The 17,573-nt window shown below is 48.0% G+C and overlaps 1 protein-coding gene across 1 annotated transcript in view; it reads left to right on the top strand.

Moving 5' to 3' along the window:
- Positions 1–17,573, top strand: part of TMEM104 (transmembrane protein 104) — a 164,192-nt gene that overhangs the window by 46,286 nt on the left and 100,333 nt on the right. Inside the window, 2 exon segments of the mRNA XM_029600599.1 lie at positions 2,660–2,759; positions 3,280–3,382. Of these exon segments, the coding sequence (XP_029456459.1) occupies positions 2,660–2,759; positions 3,280–3,382 (203 nt within the window).

The following is a 17,573-nucleotide window of genomic DNA, read 5'->3' as shown; positions in this document are numbered from 1 at the left end:
AATCCATCTGTCTTATCATTTTGAGCAGGTGGATGGTTAGTATACTCCCATCACTATACTCTTCCCCAACACTCATGGGATTTCTGCCCATAAAGATTCTACTGTGCATTTAGTCTCTTGTCTGATCTTCTTTATCCTGTAGGCTTCTGACATCAGTTATAATGCGCCACCCATCCCCCAGCCAAGTTGATCCTCCCGATCTTTGTGATGTAATTTGTACCCTGGTATAGCACCGTCCCATTGGTTATTCTCTTTCCACCAGATCTCTGAGATACCAATTATGTCTACCTCTTCATTCACTGTTATACACTAACTCTCCCAACTTACTTATTAGTCTTCTGGCATTGGCATATAGGCATTTCAAAGTGTGCTTTTTGTTAGTATTAACAACCTGTTTTCAGTTGTCAGGGATAATTTTGGAATCTTAGCTGGGTGATTCTTTACTCATAAGCACATGGACTACTTTTGCTTTTATTGGGACCTTTGTTGGGATGCCCTAACTTTCCTGTTTTATTAGTATCCTTTGAAGATTCCTCCCTCCAAACCATGAGCTGCTGAGCAACAGTGTGTTTTCCCCCTTGTTCTTGTTTAAAAGCTGCTCTGTCTCCTTTTTAAAGGCTAGCACCAGCAGCCCGGTTCTTCCCTGGTTAAGGTGGAGCCTGGCTTTTCGGAAAGACTCCCTCCTTTCGAAAAAGGTTGCCCAGTCCCTTTCAAAACTGAATCCCTCTTCCCTGCACCATCGTTTCATCCATGTATTGAGTCTGCTGGGCTCTGCTTGCCTCTGGAGACCTGTGTGTGAAATAGGGAGCTCTTCAGAGAATGCTACCCTGGAGGTTTTGGATTTCGGGTTTCTACGTAAGAGCTTAAATTTGGCTTCCAGAACCTCCCTTCCACACCTTCCTATATCATTGGTGCTCCACAGCACTTTCTAAAATCCTATCTAGGTGACACATGAAGTCTGCCACCTTTGCACCTGGCAGGCAAGTTACCAGGTGATTCTCACATCTAGCTATCCAGCTATCTATGCTCCTAATTGAATCACCAACTATGATGGCCTACCTAACCCTTCTGTCCTGGGGATTAGTCCTGGGAGACTCATCCTTTGTGCAAGAGGATGATGCATCAAATGGAGAGCAGGTCCTTGCTACAGGTCTACTTCCTGCTACACCAGAGTGCTGATCTCTGACAGGTGACTTTTATTTCCTCCATGGCAGCCCTGGTGCTGCATGACTGGAGTTGGGACTTGGCTACTATATCCCTAAAAGTCTTATCTATATATCCCTCTGTCTGCCTCAGCTCCTCCAGGTCTGCCACTCTAGCTTCTAAAGATTGGACTCATTCTATGAGAGACACATATACAACCACACCAATGGGTAAAAAAAAATCATACATGTTATACTTGATGCAAAAGAATGGAAGGCCGCCTTTTTGCTGCTGGATTGCTGACTTTGTCTTGATTTTGTTGAGTTCTGAGTTAAGTTTAGGTTGCTAAGGGAGTAGAAATGCATAAATTAGAGTCCTTTAAATTTATTGGTGTATTCACTATTAATCTGGTAGTGACTTGCAAGGGGGTACTTAGCCCTAGCCCTTATCAAGAGTTTATTATGTGTTTTAGATAAAAGCCTGCTTGATTTTTAATTGTGAAAGTATCTCTTGCCTATCTGGGGTGGATGGGAGGGAGGGAAAAACAGACATTAGAATTAACTACCTTTTTGGTTTTCTTTTTATTACAGGCTGTAACCACTGCTATTCTGTGCGGGTTACTTCAGCCTTCTTGGAAGCCTAATATAGTTGTATCACTAATGTCAGGGTTATTATTATTTATTTAGATTTATATTCCGCTTTTCACACTTTTTACAGCATTTCAAAGTAGATTACATTCAGGTACTGTATCCCCAGAGGGCTTACAATCTAAGTTGGTACCTGAGGTCACAAGGAGCGACAACACGACTCAAACCCTGGTCTCCTGGTTCATAGTCCACTGCTTTAACCACTAGGCTCCTCCTCCACTCATGTCTGCTTTATGCAGGTTGCTCTGTCCTTTTTTTATTTTTATTTATTTATTTTTTTAAAGACTGGTGCAGCCTTGCCTACCATTCTCTGCCCATTGGCTTGCATTCTTCTCTCTTTGGCTCACTTAAAGTTCCAAATGCCTGAGCAAACCCTGAGTTCTTCTACCTATTATCCCCTACCTGTTTAAAAAGGTGATAAAGGCACACAGCTGATGCCAGTCTGAACTGAGAAGCATTCCACATTATTTTCAAAATCTGAGAATGGTTTGAGTGTACATTTTAGTTTGCGGTATCTATATTTTATTTATGCTTTGTTTTATTGTAAGTGTCCTTATGTAAATTGCCTTGTAATGGTCCCCTGAGAAAGTGCGGAATATGTTTTTAATAAATTCAAAATCTGTACGAGGTACTGTCCCTGCCCTAACTCTGTCCCCCATAGCCACTCACTTTTTTTAGGTTCCTAAATTTTAGGTGCTCAGCCCTAGCTGACTTTCAAAGGGACCAGTTTAGATGTCTAACTCCCTTGAAAATTGATCCCCATTGTGCTTTTATCTTTGTCAGAAAAAGCTAGACCTTGGGGAGGGGAGAATGTGATCTGCCGTGCTGAGATTTACATTTTCTCTATTTCTTTTTTTTTTTTTCCTTAGTGGGAATCAACTTGTTTTACTTTTGCATCATTATCTATCTCTATGGAGACCTCGCAATCTATGCAGCTGCTGTACCCATCTCCCTCATGCAGGTGACCTGGTGAGTACACTTGCTTAAGTCGTGCTTGCTCGGGCCTGGTGTCACCAAGTGATCTTTAGTGTAATCTTGCACTGAGGCTTGTGCATTGCTTGGGGAGTGTTGCTAGGTGATCTTTAGTGTGATCTTGTGCTGAGGCCTGTATGTGCTCAGAGTATCACCAGATGATCTTTAGTGTAATCTTGCCCTGAGGCTTGTGCATTGCTTGGGGCGTGTTGCTAGGTGATCTTTAGTGTGATCTTGTGCTGAGAGATGATCTTTAGTCCAGTCTTGCTCGGAGGTGAGCATTCTATTACTCACAGCTCTTGGTGGTAAACTCAGCTCATATATGTAGGAACTAGACTAAGCCCCAGTGTGAGAGTGCTCTTGTCTTTGATGTTGCCGTGAAACTAAAGGGCTCTGGGCATACCCATGTATGCAGGGGTGTCCGCTTTGAACTTGTGCAGGAGCAGCATATGCAAACTATTTTCTCCTTTTTTTTTTTTTTTGTTCTTTCTCCAACCCCCACCCTCTGTGCACACAGTTCAACTGGCAACCATAGTTCAACTGGTGTTTTCGAAGTAAAAAATGACACCGACCAGTGCTGGGGTCCAGTCCGACGGATCGATGCCTACAGGATCTACCTGGTGAGCTCTTCTCTGAGACAGTGTGTTCCACCATGATATCTCTTAGCCTGCTGCTGACTCTTGTCTCTCTAATTCCCTGTCTGCTTCATAAATGCATTATCCTAACACCCTGTAGTTCTTTCTGGTAACCTTTTTAGCTTGTTTGCACATAGTTTCTTCTTCATCCTGCCAGACCAGTGACATGTGGGATTTCCCTTCTACCAGCAGATGGGGGCAGAGTGCAAAAGCTTCCCTTCTGACATTATCACCATAAAGGCTGGCCTAGCAGAGGGGAAGTCGGTGGTCTTTGACTCCAGCAGCTGGTGAGGGGCTCAGACAGAGCTAGTCCAGAGGCTGGAGGAGTGGCCCAGGCCAACAGCCTTCTGTAAGGTCACTTCCCTTGGAGCCAGGGCTGGGGTAGGGGACCCTGTGGGACGACAGCCTCCGTAGGCCTCATCTAACCCTCCCTGAGACAACTGAGTCGTTCGGTCTCCTGGTTTCCTGGAACTCTCCCAAACCGTTAAGTAAAAAAAAAAAAAAAGAGAAACAGCCTAGTTGGAAGCAGTCACAGAGCTCCCTAGCCATCGAAAGGGGGAACAAGTGCATGTGGTGTGGTGCCCACCGGATCCCCAGTGTAGCAGGCTGCTTTTTTTTAATTTAGATTTATATTCCACTTTTCGCACTTTTTTTCAGCACTTCAAAGTGGATTACATTCAGGAACTGTAGGTGTTTCCCTATCCCCCAGAGGGCTTACAATCTAATGGGCCGATACAGTAAACCTCGCGGGAGAGCCGGCGAGCACCCACTCTCCTGGGCGCGCGATTCACTAAGCCAAGGCATGCAAATTAGGGCCGGCGGTAAAAAGGAGGCGCTAGGGACACTAGCGCGTCCCTAGTGCCTCCTTATTGACAGAAGCGGTGGCTGTCAGCAGGTTTGACAGCCGACGCTTAATTTTACTGGCGTCTGTTGTCAAACCCGCTGACAGCCACGGGTTCGGAAAATGGACGCCGGCAAAATTGAGCGTCCGGTTTTTTTTTATCTTTGGGGCCTCCGACTTAATATTGCTATGATATTAAGTCGGAGGGTGTACAGGGAGAACAAAATGGCGTCTGTAAGAGAGGAAGCGTTTGTTGAGATCCCGGTCTGGAATCGTTTGTTGCTTTTTTATTGCCTACAAACAACTATGTCACATACAAAAAGAAAGAGGAAGGTAAGGGAGGGAACCTTGACCCCCCCCTTAAACCTACCCTAGTTCAAACGAGAATCCGGGAATTCTTCAGCGCAGTGGGTGAATCTCCAGGAGAGTTGGCTAGGACCACCGGAGGAGGAGCAGACCCCTGTGTCTTTCGACGAGTTTTCTTTGAGCCCTGGAGCACCGGTTACCCCTTCCCATCCTGCCCGTGTAGGCGCGCTGGAGCCAGTGGAACCCTTTGCTGCTGGTGATGCAGCATATGGAGGAAACGCTCTGGGCAGGCTTCTCAGCAGGCGCGACGGGGCAGACTCGGGGTGAGAGGACCTTAACCGCCCTGAGAGAGCTGAACATCGGCATGTTGAGCGGGGGAGGCAGTTCTCTGCCATTGACTACCGCCTCGGGAAGGAGCCAGACGGAACAGGCTGGATCGGAAGAATCAGTGCGAGCTACAACGGTAAATCCCATAGAGACTAAGCTTTTTAAATAAGCCTGAAAATGTTACTTTAGACTGTTTGTGGAGTGGAATATCTACTCTTGAAAATACCATTAAAAGAAATAATAGCAATGATAAAAGGCTTTCAAGATCAATTTAATACGGTAAATTCCGTTGTACTAGTGAATTCAACTAAAATACAAGAGATGGATGTACAAATTAACCAGATTAAGCAAATACAAAAGGACCTAATTCAAGGAGACTCAAGGCTAGAGAAAAGAATGGAATCTCTGGAAAATAATCTTAGATATAATAATTTAAGAATAATTAATTTCCCAAAATGCAAATTAGTATCTCCCAAAGAACAACTTGAGAAGTTTTTTCAAGAAATACTTTCTATTGCCAGTGGTGAATTGCCTAAAATCCTGAAAGCCTATTTTCCATCTGGGCCGGAGCAAAAAAGTGGTGGAGAGACAGGGGACAGTGAAGTTAGAGGTCAACGTCCGGAGTCACCATCACCATTAGAAGATTTGACAGGATTTCTTGAAATGACAATGGAAGAACAAATTGAGAAGAGAAGGGGTACTGCTTGTGAAATTTGCAATACCTGAGGAAAGAGACATGGTATTAAAGAGTTTCTTTCAAAATAGAAACAAGCTTTATCTTGGTGGGAAAATATGGATCTTTCCAGATATCATAAAAATATCTCAATTGCGAAGAAAGAAATTTCTCACTCTTTGTCCTAGAGCACGCCAAATTGGTGTGAAAATAATGATACAATTTCCCTGTAAATGTGTAAATAATTTTGAAAATAGGTAAGTTTTCATGGAGCCAGATCAATTGGAAATTGAGCCAGAGCCGTCCAGCAGTACCGGTATAAATTAGGTAATCCCACCACTCTCTTTTTTTCCTAATTGTTTGTTTGTATAGGATTTAGTAATTCTGCTCCTATAAATTTCAATGTTGTTCTCCCCTGATTGCGTAGTAAAGTCAGGTAGAATAGTGAGAAAAATGTGTATAATAATATGTCTAGTTTGATAACTTCAATTGATTTTCTTAATAGTTTATGAATATGTCTTTGTTTTTCTATGATGAGCATTACAATTCTATCTGGAATTTATGGCATGTATTTAATGCTTATGTTTAATTTTGAAACTTTAATAAAGAGAACATAAAAAAAAAAAAAAAGTCGGAGGGTGTATGTTAAAGCAGTTTTTTCTGCTTTTCTGTACACTTTCCTGGTGCCGGCTGAAATGAATGCCTGTTGCCTTTGGCAGGCGTTAATTTCTGAAAGTAAAATGTGCAGCCAAGCCGCACATAGAAAGTATTTCTTGAAAAAACTTCTGTATTGCGCGGGAATGACTCTTAGGCCCATCAATATGCATTTGCATGTTGCGGGTGCTATTAGTTTCAGGGGGGTTGGCAGCGTGTTTTCCACGCGCTGTTACCCCTTACTGTATAAGGGGTAAAAATAGCGCATTGAAAACGCACATCCAAATGGGGGCTAACAGTGCGCTCGGCCTGAGCATACTTTACGTATCGGCCCGTAAGTTTGTATCTGAGGCAATGGAGGGTAAAGTGACTTGCCCAAGGTCACAAGGAGCAACAGCAGGACTCTAACTTTGGTCTCCTGGTTCATAGCCCACTGCTCTAACCACTAGGCGGCTACTCACTCTTTTTGCCGCAACTGTGATGGTGATAGGCAGGCTCTGGCCAAAGAAGGGGAGGGGTACCAGAGCAAGCAAGCAACACAGCATGAACGCATCCTTTCTGGCACTGCTGAAGCCGGGCCGATCAAGGCACTTATCAGCAACTTCGGAGGGAGGGGCAGGACTAGCTAAGCAGTTGTAGCGCGCAGGGTCTCCGCAGGAGGAAACCTTGGAGTTCTCCACAGACTTTATCAGTGGCACCTAAAGCAGACTAAGGCAGCACACCCAGGGGACAGGCGTAAAGGGTAGGCAGCCTGGGAGAAGTGGAGGCCCAGCACCAAAGGAGCAGGGGGGGTGGTGGAGGAGGAGTCTTTTTAGAAGGAGGTGGCTTTAGAGGAGAAATTTAAGGTTTTGGCAATGTGTCTGTCTTTTTAGGCCAGAAAAGCTGTGGGTGCTAATCTCAAAGGTCATCCAGGTGATGAGTTTTAAAAGAGGATCAGCCCAAAACTGAAATGAGGGACACCCCCATTCTAGCCGGAGTAAAGAAGATGGTTAAGGTCTTTCCCATCCACTCAGCAATTCAAGATAGACGGACTGTAGAATGGGAGAGGCCAGAGTTAAGGTTTAAGAGCTGCAGGCCCATGCAGAGTAACAAGACAAAGAAATATTTACACCTCCCTAAGATAGATGCCATCTCAGCAGTTGCCAAAAAGACTACAATTCCGGTGGAAGGGGCATGGCCCCCCCCCCCCCCCACCCCGAGATAGGAGGGTAGAGGCATTGCTGAAGAAAGTCTTGAGTTGTTGGCTCTGGCCCTGTAGGTGGGCCTTATTATTCTGGGCCCAGCAAGGGGCGCAGGGTCGAGAAGAAACAGAACCAACACGCAATATGGTAGACTGGAGTTTCATGGCGGGAAAGGCCACCTTTTTATGGCTGACCTTGTAAGGGTGTCAGCCAAGCAGGCAACAGAGGTCATAGCAAGATGCCTTCTCTGGCTGAAGAACTGGCCAGCAGATTCAGTTTCCAAAACAAAGTTAGAAAAGCTGTCATTTAAAGGGAAGCAGTTGTTCAGGGAAGAACTGGATAAATTGGTTAAGGATCTGCAAAACCCCAAAGGCTTCTGGAAGAGAGGCCTGGAGGGTTCCCAGAGGGGGGGTCCTGGAGACAGTGGTCCAAGGACTACAGTCATAAGGCCAGCAGAGGATAAGGACCCCAGGCAGATCACAGCTCTTTTGGGAGAGCAGGTGTTTCGCCGAAGAAGGGAACTCCCGAGCTCCCCTCAATGAGAAGGGTGCACAATGATGGGGTGCAGACCCATTTGACTCCTCCCCAGTTGGGAGGCAGGTGGCAAAGCTTTTATCATGAATGGGCAAAGATGACGGCGGTCCTGAATATTATTCAAAGGGGTTACCACCCAGACTTAAATTTTCCAATAAGAAATTTCTTTATCTCCTCCCCATGCAAGACAAACAGAAGAGAGGAAGTCCTTCAAACCCTGGACAGGCTTGTACAGTTACAGGCCATTATTCCTGTACCAGTCGAACAGAAGCAAACATGAGTATATTCCATTTTATTTTCTGGTGCCAAAGAAAGGAGGGAGCCTTCAACCAGTAATAGACCTAAAAATAGGTAAACAGAGCACAGGTGGGGCTACACTTTCATAAGGAATCATTGTCGCTGGTAAAGGTGGCAGTAAGAGAGAGAATTTCTTTCCTCCCTGACCTGTCAGAGGCATTTTTTCACATTTCCATCAGGAAGGAATTCCAGTGCTATCTGCACTGGAATTCAAAACTGAGGGCCGGCACTGTCAGGTCAGGGCGCTCCCCTTTGGGTTGGCAACAGCACCAAGGACCTTCACAAAGGTTGATGGTTTTAGTGGCAGCTTTCCTGAGGAAGGAAGGGATCGAGGTGCACCCATACCTGGACGACTGGCTGATAAGTGCTAATTCATCCTAGGAGGAGCAACAGGAAACAGCAGTACAGATATTAAGAGACTAAGGTGGGTGGTGAACAAGGCAAAGAACCACTTCTGCCAGTCCTACAAGTCGACACAAGAAGGGAAAGTTTGCCTTGCACAGTAGAAGATAAGGAAGCTGCAGGATCAGATAAGGTCCTTACTGTGGACTCCCTCCCCCATGTATGGAGGTATCTGCAGGTTCTGGGTTCCATGGCAGCAGTGTATCAGGATTGTGCCATGGGTAAGAGCTCATAACCATACGACAAGAGGTTTTAGCTGACCCCTGGAAGCAGATGGTGCCTGCAGTGGTAGCTAGACTAAAGAAATCTCACCAGAGGGTTCAGTCTGGTAACTACAGATGTAAGTCATCGAGGGTGGGGAGCTATGCTGCTAGGGACAGGCGGTCCAGGGGCAAACCACAACAGGAGGCCCTAAACTCCACCTATATATTGGAGCTGAAAGCAATCAAGCTAGCCCTAAGCCATTTTCAGCCTCAGCTACAGAACATGACAGTTAAATCCATTCGGATACCGCCACAGCAGTGGCTTATGTAAACAAACAAGGGGGCACAAGAAGTACAGCCTTGGAAATAGAAGCAGCCTTGATAATGGAAATGGTGGTAAAATGGTTTCTGGACCCACCTCAGCCGTTCATATAGCAGAGGTAGATAACACCCAGGTGGCTTTATCAGTAGACGTCTGCTGGACCCAGGAGAATGGGAGGCATTTATGCTTTTAGTGAAGTCATGGGGGACACCCCAGTGAGACCTCACGGCCACAAGGGAAAATGCCAAGGCAGGGCTATTCTTCAGCCAAAGGAAAGATTTAAGGGTTCAAGGGGATAAACCTGCTGTCCCAGCTCTGGCCAGTAGACCATGTGGCATAAATTTTCCCCTGTGGCCAGTGCTCGGCAAGATAATCAGGAAGATCGTGTAACATCCAGGTTGAGTAGTATTAGTGGCACCAGATTGGCCGAGAAGGCCTTGATATGCAGATCTGATAAGAGTGAGGAGAGCAGATCAAATCAGGTTCAGAGAAATAATGGCACTCCTCAGGCAGGGGCCAGCGATCTTGGAGAATCCAGAGAGATTACTCAAGTCAGGTAATCTCTACGCTGCTTAGAGCTGGAAAGGGGACCACCACCTTGACGTATAGCCATATATGGAGCATCTTCGAAGTTTGGTGCAAAGGTAGAAAGGTGTCCCCAAGGAGGACGGACATAGCATTAATTCTGCAATTTTTGCAGAAAGGCCTGGTAGTAAATACCCTAAGGGTCCAAGTGGCAGTAATTGCATGCTTCAGAGGCCCATTTAAAAATCTCCATTGCCGCCCACCTAGACATGATAAGTTTCTTAAGAGGAGCAAAGCAGTTGATGCCACCACCTTGGGACGTAACTTGTTTTACAGACTCTAAGGCACCATTCGAACCCATTAGGGAAACTTCTCTGAAAGACCTGACACCGAAGATAAAGGAACATAAGACAGTGCCATACTGGGTCAGACCAAGGGTCTCTCAAGCCCAGCATACTGTTTTCAACAGTGGCCAATTCAAGTCACAAGTACTTGGCAAGTACCCAAACATTAAATAGATCCCAAGCTACTTTTCCTTATTGATTAATAGCAGTTTATGGACTTCTCCTCTAGGTACTTATCCAAACCTTTTTTAAACCTAGTAACACTAACTTCCGTAACTGTAGAAAATTATTCCTTACCTGCTAATTTTCGTTCCTGTAGTACCATGGATCAGTCCAGACAGTAGGTTGTTACCCCCCTCCCCCCTTCCAGCAGATGGAATCAGAGCAAAAACTGAGGGCGCTCTCTCATAAGCTGGTGCGTCCTCTGTAAACCTTCAGTATTAAGAGTATCCAAGCAATAAATAAACACCTTGGATGGATCCATACAAATTGAATATGAACTGTCAACATGTCTAAGCAAAACTTGCAACCAGAACTCTTGATCAGTCCCAAACCGGTCCTAAAATAATTACACAGTCGAGCTGACACATTATCCCAACGAAACCCCAACAATCCTTAGGGTGGGCGTCTGGACTGATCCATGGTACTACAGGAACGAAAATTAGCAGGTAAGGAATACTTTTCTTTTCCCTGTATGTACCAGGATCAGTCCAGACAGTGGGATGTACCAAAGCTTCCCTAAGTAGGGTGGGCCACTGATAGCCCAGCTCGAATGACCTGAGCCCTAAAACTCGAGATCGTTGGTTGCAGATTCAAGTGATAGTGACTCGCAAATGTGTGCAACGACTTCCATGTAGCCACTCGGCAAATATCCTGCGGAGAGACCGCTCGGCTTTCTGCCCAGGAAGCAGCTTGCGCTCTGAGAGAATGAGCCTTAATACCTTCTGGGAGTGGACGCCCCGCGCCAATGTACACCGTAGATATTGCTTCCTTCAGTCAGTGGGCAGTGGTGGTCTTTGAAGCCTTGTTTCCCTTCTTTGGACCACTCCAGAGGACAAAGAGATGATCCGATAAACGGAAGTAGTTGGTAGCCTCCAAATATCACAGGAGGGCGCGCTTGACATTGAGGCATCAGAGCTCTCTGGAATCCTCGTCCTGGAAGGAGGGCAGCTCCACCACCTGATTCAGATGAAAGGATGAGACTACCTTTGGAAAAAAAGTTGGCACGGTACTCAAGGATACCCCCGAATCAGAGAAGCCTAGATAAGGCTCTCTACATGACAAGGCCTGAAGCTCTGAGATTCTGTGAGTGGAACATATGGAAACCAAGAAAACTGTCTTGAGGGTGGGGTCCTTAAGGGTAGCTTTCTTCAGAGGTTCAAAAGGCGGACCGCCTAGAATTCTAAGGACCAAATTCAAGCTCCACGAGGGGCATAAACTGCGGATCGGTGGTTTCAGATGCTTTACTCCCCTCAAGAACCGGACCACGTCCGGGTGTGTCGAAAGAGTAGATACATCCCTGTGATGAATGAGAGCACCGAGGGCTGCCACCTGAACTCTAAGAGATTGTAGGCCAATCCCATCTCCAACCCTCGCTGTAAGAACAACAAGATCTAGGTTATAGTCGCATGACATGGAGAGAGCTGTGAGGACTGGCACCAAGACTCGAAAACTTTCCAAATCTGGACATAGGACATGGAGGTGGAAATTTTCCTAGACTTGAGGAGAGTGGAGATAACCGCCTCTGGATACCCCTGTCTTCTCAGCTGGCGCCGTTCAAAAGCCAGGCCGCTAGACAAAAGCAATCTACCTGGTCGAAAAATACTGGTCCCTGCCATAGGAGATTCGGCAGATGTCCCAGGCGAAGCGGGCCATCCACTGCTAGGTTGACTAAGTCTGTAAACCACGGCGGTCGAGGCCATTCCGAAGCCACTAGGATCACAGGCCCCTGGTGAGCCTCTATTCTTCAGAGCACCCTTCCCACTAGGGGCCAGGGCGGGAATACATAGAGTAGGATGTCCCACAGCCACCGGAGGACTAGGGCATTGACACCTCTGCACCATGTTTCCTTCTGCGACTGAAGAAGCGCGGAACCTTCGCATTTCGTTGCGTGGCCATCAGATCCAGATGGGGAGGCCCCCATTGCGTGACAAGTAGAGACATTGCCTCCTGGGACAGTTCCCACTCTCTGGGGTCTAAGCGCTGGCGATTTAAGAAATCTGCTTGAGCATTCTCTACCCCTGCAATGTGAGACGCCACCAGATGAGACAAGTGGAGTTCTGCCCATGGCATTAGCTTGTTTGTCTCCCGAGCGACATGGAGACTTCTTGTCCCTCCCTGACAATTGATGTACGCTACTGTTGTTGCATTGTCGGAGAGGATTCGGACTGCACGGTCTTGGACTAGGGGAAGAAAGTGCTTCAGTGTAAGACGAACCGCTCTTGTCTCCAGTCGGTTGATGGGCCAAGCTGCCTGAACTGGCGTCCATTGCTCCTGCGTCGATTGCCTTCTGCATACTGTTCCCCAGCCGGCGAGGCTGGCGTCTGTTGTAATGATTACCCATTGTGGAACCTCCAGGTCTGCTCCTTGTATCTAATGATCCAGGTCGAGCCACCAGGTCAGGCTGTCCTTGGCTAGGGGTGGTATCGGCAGAGGAGCCTGAAATTCCCGAGACACCGGCTTCCAACGGGAGAATAATGCTCTTTGCAAGGGATGCATGTGGGCAAAGGCCCAAGGCACAACATCTATAGTGGGAGGCCATGGAACCCAGCACCTGGAGATAGTCCCAGGCTGTGGGAAGTCGGAGATCCCGAAAGCGCTGAACCTGTGTGAGAAGAGATTGGACCCGATCCAGACAAAGAGAGACTGTGCCCACTCTGGTGTCGCAATGAGCTCCCAAAAAGTCGAGTGACTGGGACGGAGTGAGGCTGCTCTTGGAAAAATTGACGACCCAGCCGAGTGATTGGAGGAGGAGTAATACTCGTTCCACCGAGTGCTGGCACAAATCCCTGGACTTCGCCCGGATGAGCCAGTCATCCAGATAGGGATGGACCAGAATCCCTTCCCTCCTCAGGGCCTCCGCCACCACCACCATTACCTTGGTAAAGGTGCAAGGAGCGGTCGCCAGGCCGAACGGCAGGGCCTGGAACTGGAAGTGCTGCCCCAAAATCTTGAAGAGAAGGAAGCGCTGCAGCTCCTTCAGGATGGGGATATGAAGGTAAGCCTCCGTCAAGTCCAAGGACGCAAGGAACTCTCCCCGGTGCATCGCAGCAATCACTGAACGTAGGGTTTCCATCCTGAAGTGTGGTATCTTGAGAGCCCTGTTGACTATCTTGAGATCCAGAATCGGACGGAAGGAGCCTTCCTTCTTGGGGACTACGAAGTAGACGGAATAATGGCCGAGTCCATGTTCCGGTACTGGCACTGGAAGAATGGCTCCCAAATCCAGGAGCCGATCTAGCGTCTGTTGCACTGCACCCTGTTTCTTTAGTCCGCACGGGGAAAAAACAAACCTGTCTCTGAGAGGTCGAGCAAATTCTAAAGCGTAACCGTGCTGTAGAATATCCAGGACCCACTGGTCTGAGGTGATTTTGACCTACTCCTCATAGAAGAGCGAAAGGCGTCCTCCTATCTGGGGAATCGAAGGGAGGGCTGGCAATGTTTCATTGTGAAGATTTAGTAGAAGTCCCTTGGGCGAGGGTGTCTTGGGCTGATCTTCGTCCCCAAAAGGAATGAGACCAGGACTGCGATCTTGACGAGGGAGGCCTATGAGACACTGGCCGAGCCTGGCGAAAGCACCGTTGTCCTCTGAAACGGTTCCGCGTGGAGCTGTACATTCTAGAGCTCCGAGGACGATCTTCCGGTAACTTAAGTACCTTATTCTCCCCGAGTGACTTAATGAGTTGATCTAGCTCCTCTCCAAACAGCAACTTACCCTTAAAAGGGAGGGAGCCGAGTTTAGACTTGGAGGAGGAATCCGTGGACCAGCACCTGGCTGAGACTACGGACAACCATGGACCTGGCCAGCACCCTGAGAAGATCATACAGCGCGTCCGCTCCATACGCTATGATTGCTTCTAGCCTCTACCTGTTGTGCCTCCCCTGGAGGCAGTTCTTAAGCTCCGAGCAGTTGTTGGACCCACAGGAGCCCTGCTCGCTGTATCAGGGAGCTACAGACAGCAGCCCTAATCCCCAAGGCGGACACCTCAAAATCCCTCTTCAAATATACCTCAAGTTTGCGGTCCTGCAAATCCTTGAGGGCTGCTCCTCCAGTCACTGGAATAGTGGTCCTCTTCATGACTGCTGATACTGACACATCTACCTTCGGTACCTTAAGTAGGTCCAGGGACTCCTCCGGGAGGGGGTACAGCTTGTTCATTGCTCTGCCAACCCGCAGAGAAGCCTCGAGTCTCCCACTCCCTGGACAGCAATCGAAGGAGCATAGGATGAAAAGGAAAGGTCTTAGAAGGTGGCCGGAGCCCTGCCAGGATGGGGTCCCCTCTCTTTGTTGCAGTGCTGGGGCCAGGAGCATCCTGGGGAGCCTCAATAACCAACTTGGCTAGGACATGCGAAATAAGCAGGTCCAACTCATCACTCTGGAAAAGGCGTAGGACCAGAGGATCATCCCCCTCAACTTGCGCCGAGGGCTTAGGGTCATCTAGATCAGGGTCTACTGCAGGGTACCGAAGGCAGAGGGACAGGAATGGTCGGATGGGAAACTGGCTGGACCCTGGAGAGCCCCGAAGGAGCCACTGGTATGGCAGGATCAGGGAATCCTGGTGCTGTACCTGTCCGTGGCAGTCCCGATCCCCGAGGTACCCCTACCAGGTCCGGGAATTCCCCTAGTCTGACCACTTTAGGTGGAGGGGGAGCCAGAGCAGCGTCCTGCTGCTTGGCTGAGCCTTGCCAGATAAGCACCATGCATCAACAGAATAAATTCTGTGGAAAAAGGCTCCAGGGGAGGGGGGGGTTTGAAGAGTCGTGTCCCCCCCCCCCCCCCCCCCGAGGGCGGCTCTGCATCGGGGAGGTGAGCCGGAATGAAAACCGGAGGAGAATGAGCTCTGTCAGGGTCTAAGTCGTCAGGAAACTGCACCAGAGTAGATATTAGTGGATCTAAAATGGCCGCCGTTCCTGCGTTGGACAGGAACGGGGCCAACCTCCTCAGAGCCTGGCTCGCGTTGGAGCGCGAAATGGACTGCCCCTGAGGGCTCGAGGTGCCCTCCCCGCCGGGGAGGCACCGAGCACACAAGCCTTCCCAGGAGAGCCACGATCCGGGCTCTCTGCAGGCACTGCATAGCGTCGGATGCGGCATGGAGGTAAGTTAGGGCTTCAAGCTAAGACCTCCGTAAGCTGCTGATAGCAGGGAAAGAGCAAATTCCTGCGCTGCTAAAAGAACTTCTTCGACCCGTTCCCTTAAGGGACTCTTTTTTTTTTTTTTTTTTTTCCACACGCCAGAGGAATGCAGAGTCTCTGAAGTTTAGAGGCTGCCCTGAGGGAACGACATCTCCGGGCAGCGGGTCGCTATCGCGGGGGAGAAGTTGGACCACCAACTTCACCCCTAAGGCAGCAAATAACACTCCTGTAAAAGGAAACTTTACAACTTACCCCAGAAATCCAATATAGCAATAAATAAAAAAGGTGACAGGTCTGCCACTGAATGAAAGTTCTGCCTGCAAGCCTGCAGCAGAACAGCACATAAAGAAGTATAGCAAATATATAAATTCTTCTTTTTTTTTTTTTTTAAACAAGATCCATCCAAGTAAAGACTATTAGCAATTAAAAAGGAGAAATAAATCGAAAAAACTATTCTCTCAGAAAGAAAACGGGAACCGAAGGTGCAACCGTCATCTGCTGAGGTCAGAGAAATACTGAAGGTTTACAGAGGGCGCACCAGCTTATGAGAGAGCGCCCTCTCGGTTTTTGCTCTGACTCCATCTGCTGGAAGGGGGGAACAACCCACTGTCTGGACTGATCCTGGTACGTACAGGGATAATTTGGAATCTTTTAGCTCAGGTGATTCTTTACTTATAGGCACTTGGACTACATTTCTTATTATTGCAACCTCTCTGTTGGGATACCCTAACTCTAATGCTTCATTAGCATCCTTCAAAGATACCTCCCTCCCAATCTTGCGCTGCTCAGCCACCGTCTGCTTTCCCCTTTGTTCTAGTTTAAAAGCTGCTCTATCTCCTTTTTAAAAGGTAGTGCCAGCAGCCTGGTTCCACTCTGGTTAAGGTGGAGCCCGTCCCTTCGGAAAAGACTCCCACCATCCTCAAACGTTTCCTCCAGTTCCTTACAAAAGACGGTAATGTCGGTGGAGGTTTGCTCAGAAAGGAGGGTATCGCAATTGCAGGCCCTGTCCTGCAGGGACCCCTACCTTTCTTTCTCAAAGGACAAGGTGACAATCGGGCTGCTACCCGGCCTCCCGTCCAAAGGTCGTATCACAGTCCAAAGCCTCGATCGCCAGATGGATCAAGGAGATGACAGCAGCGGCATATTTATTAAAAAGCAAGGCAGTCCTGGCGGGGCTAAGAGTACACGCTAAGAGAGTGCAGGTAGCATCCTGGGCAAGAATATTAGAGCAGTTGCCGCCATGGAGATATGAAAGGCAGCCACCCAGGCATCGGTGCCTACTTTCATGAAACATTACAGGCTGCACCTCTGTGAGGGGAAGGAGGCCATATTTGCTACAGGGATTCTAGCGATAGTATTGGGGATCCCACCTGGGACAAGTACCGCTTAGGTACATCTGATATATCTCTGGTCTGGCAGGACGAAGAGGAAGGTACAACTAAATCTTACCTGCTAATTAGCTTTCCTCGAGTCCTGACAGACCAGTCTAATCCCTGCCCGAAAGCAAGCTAGGAAGCACAGGCGAGTAGAATAGTTACATAGGACGGTAAGTCTAGGAAGGGAGCACTGCGTGATGCAAAGGCAGGTTGCTCTACTGTTTTCTTTCTTCTTATTACTCAATGTTCTCTTCCTTTTTTGGTTTTAATGTTATGGGCTCTGTACTGCGAGAGGCTAGGAGCTTGAGTTCCAAGGGACGAAGAAGCTCACCCCAGGATCAAGGATCATAGTCAAAGGAGCAGGCTGGGTAATGAGCTAATAAAGCTCCCTAATTAAAAAAAAAAAAAAATTAAAATGAAGCTGGGATAAAGAAGAATTTGAGCCATGCTTTGGCAAAAGACTACTGACTTTCCCCTCTGCTGGGCCAGCCTGTATGGTGGTGATGTCAGAAGGGAAGCCTTCGCACTCTGCCCCTATCTGCTGGTAGGAGGGAAAATCCCACAGCTCACTGATCTGTCAGGACTCAAGCAAAGCTAATTAGCAGATAAGATCTAATTGTACCTTTTCCTCTCCATCACTGTGTGCCTGAGAACAGGATGAAACTCGAGTCACTTCAGTGATTCTGATGTGCTCTACTGCACGTGTGCGAAACAGAGGCCGCTGTGTACAGTGCAGAGGATTGAGAGATGAGACAAGCTGACTGGATGAGAGGAGGGCCTCTTTAGTGCCAGATCTGAGGGTTAGAGGTCGCCTGGGATGGGGGGGATCATAAGTATGT

Source organism: Rhinatrema bivittatum, chromosome 4 (assembly GCF_901001135.1).
Source record: "Rhinatrema bivittatum chromosome 4, aRhiBiv1.1, whole genome shotgun sequence".
Classification (NCBI taxonomy): Eukaryota; Metazoa; Chordata; class Amphibia; order Gymnophiona; family Rhinatrematidae; genus Rhinatrema; species Rhinatrema bivittatum.
Note: the sequence above shows the minus strand (reverse complement) of the source record. Positions and strands in the feature narration are given on the sequence as shown.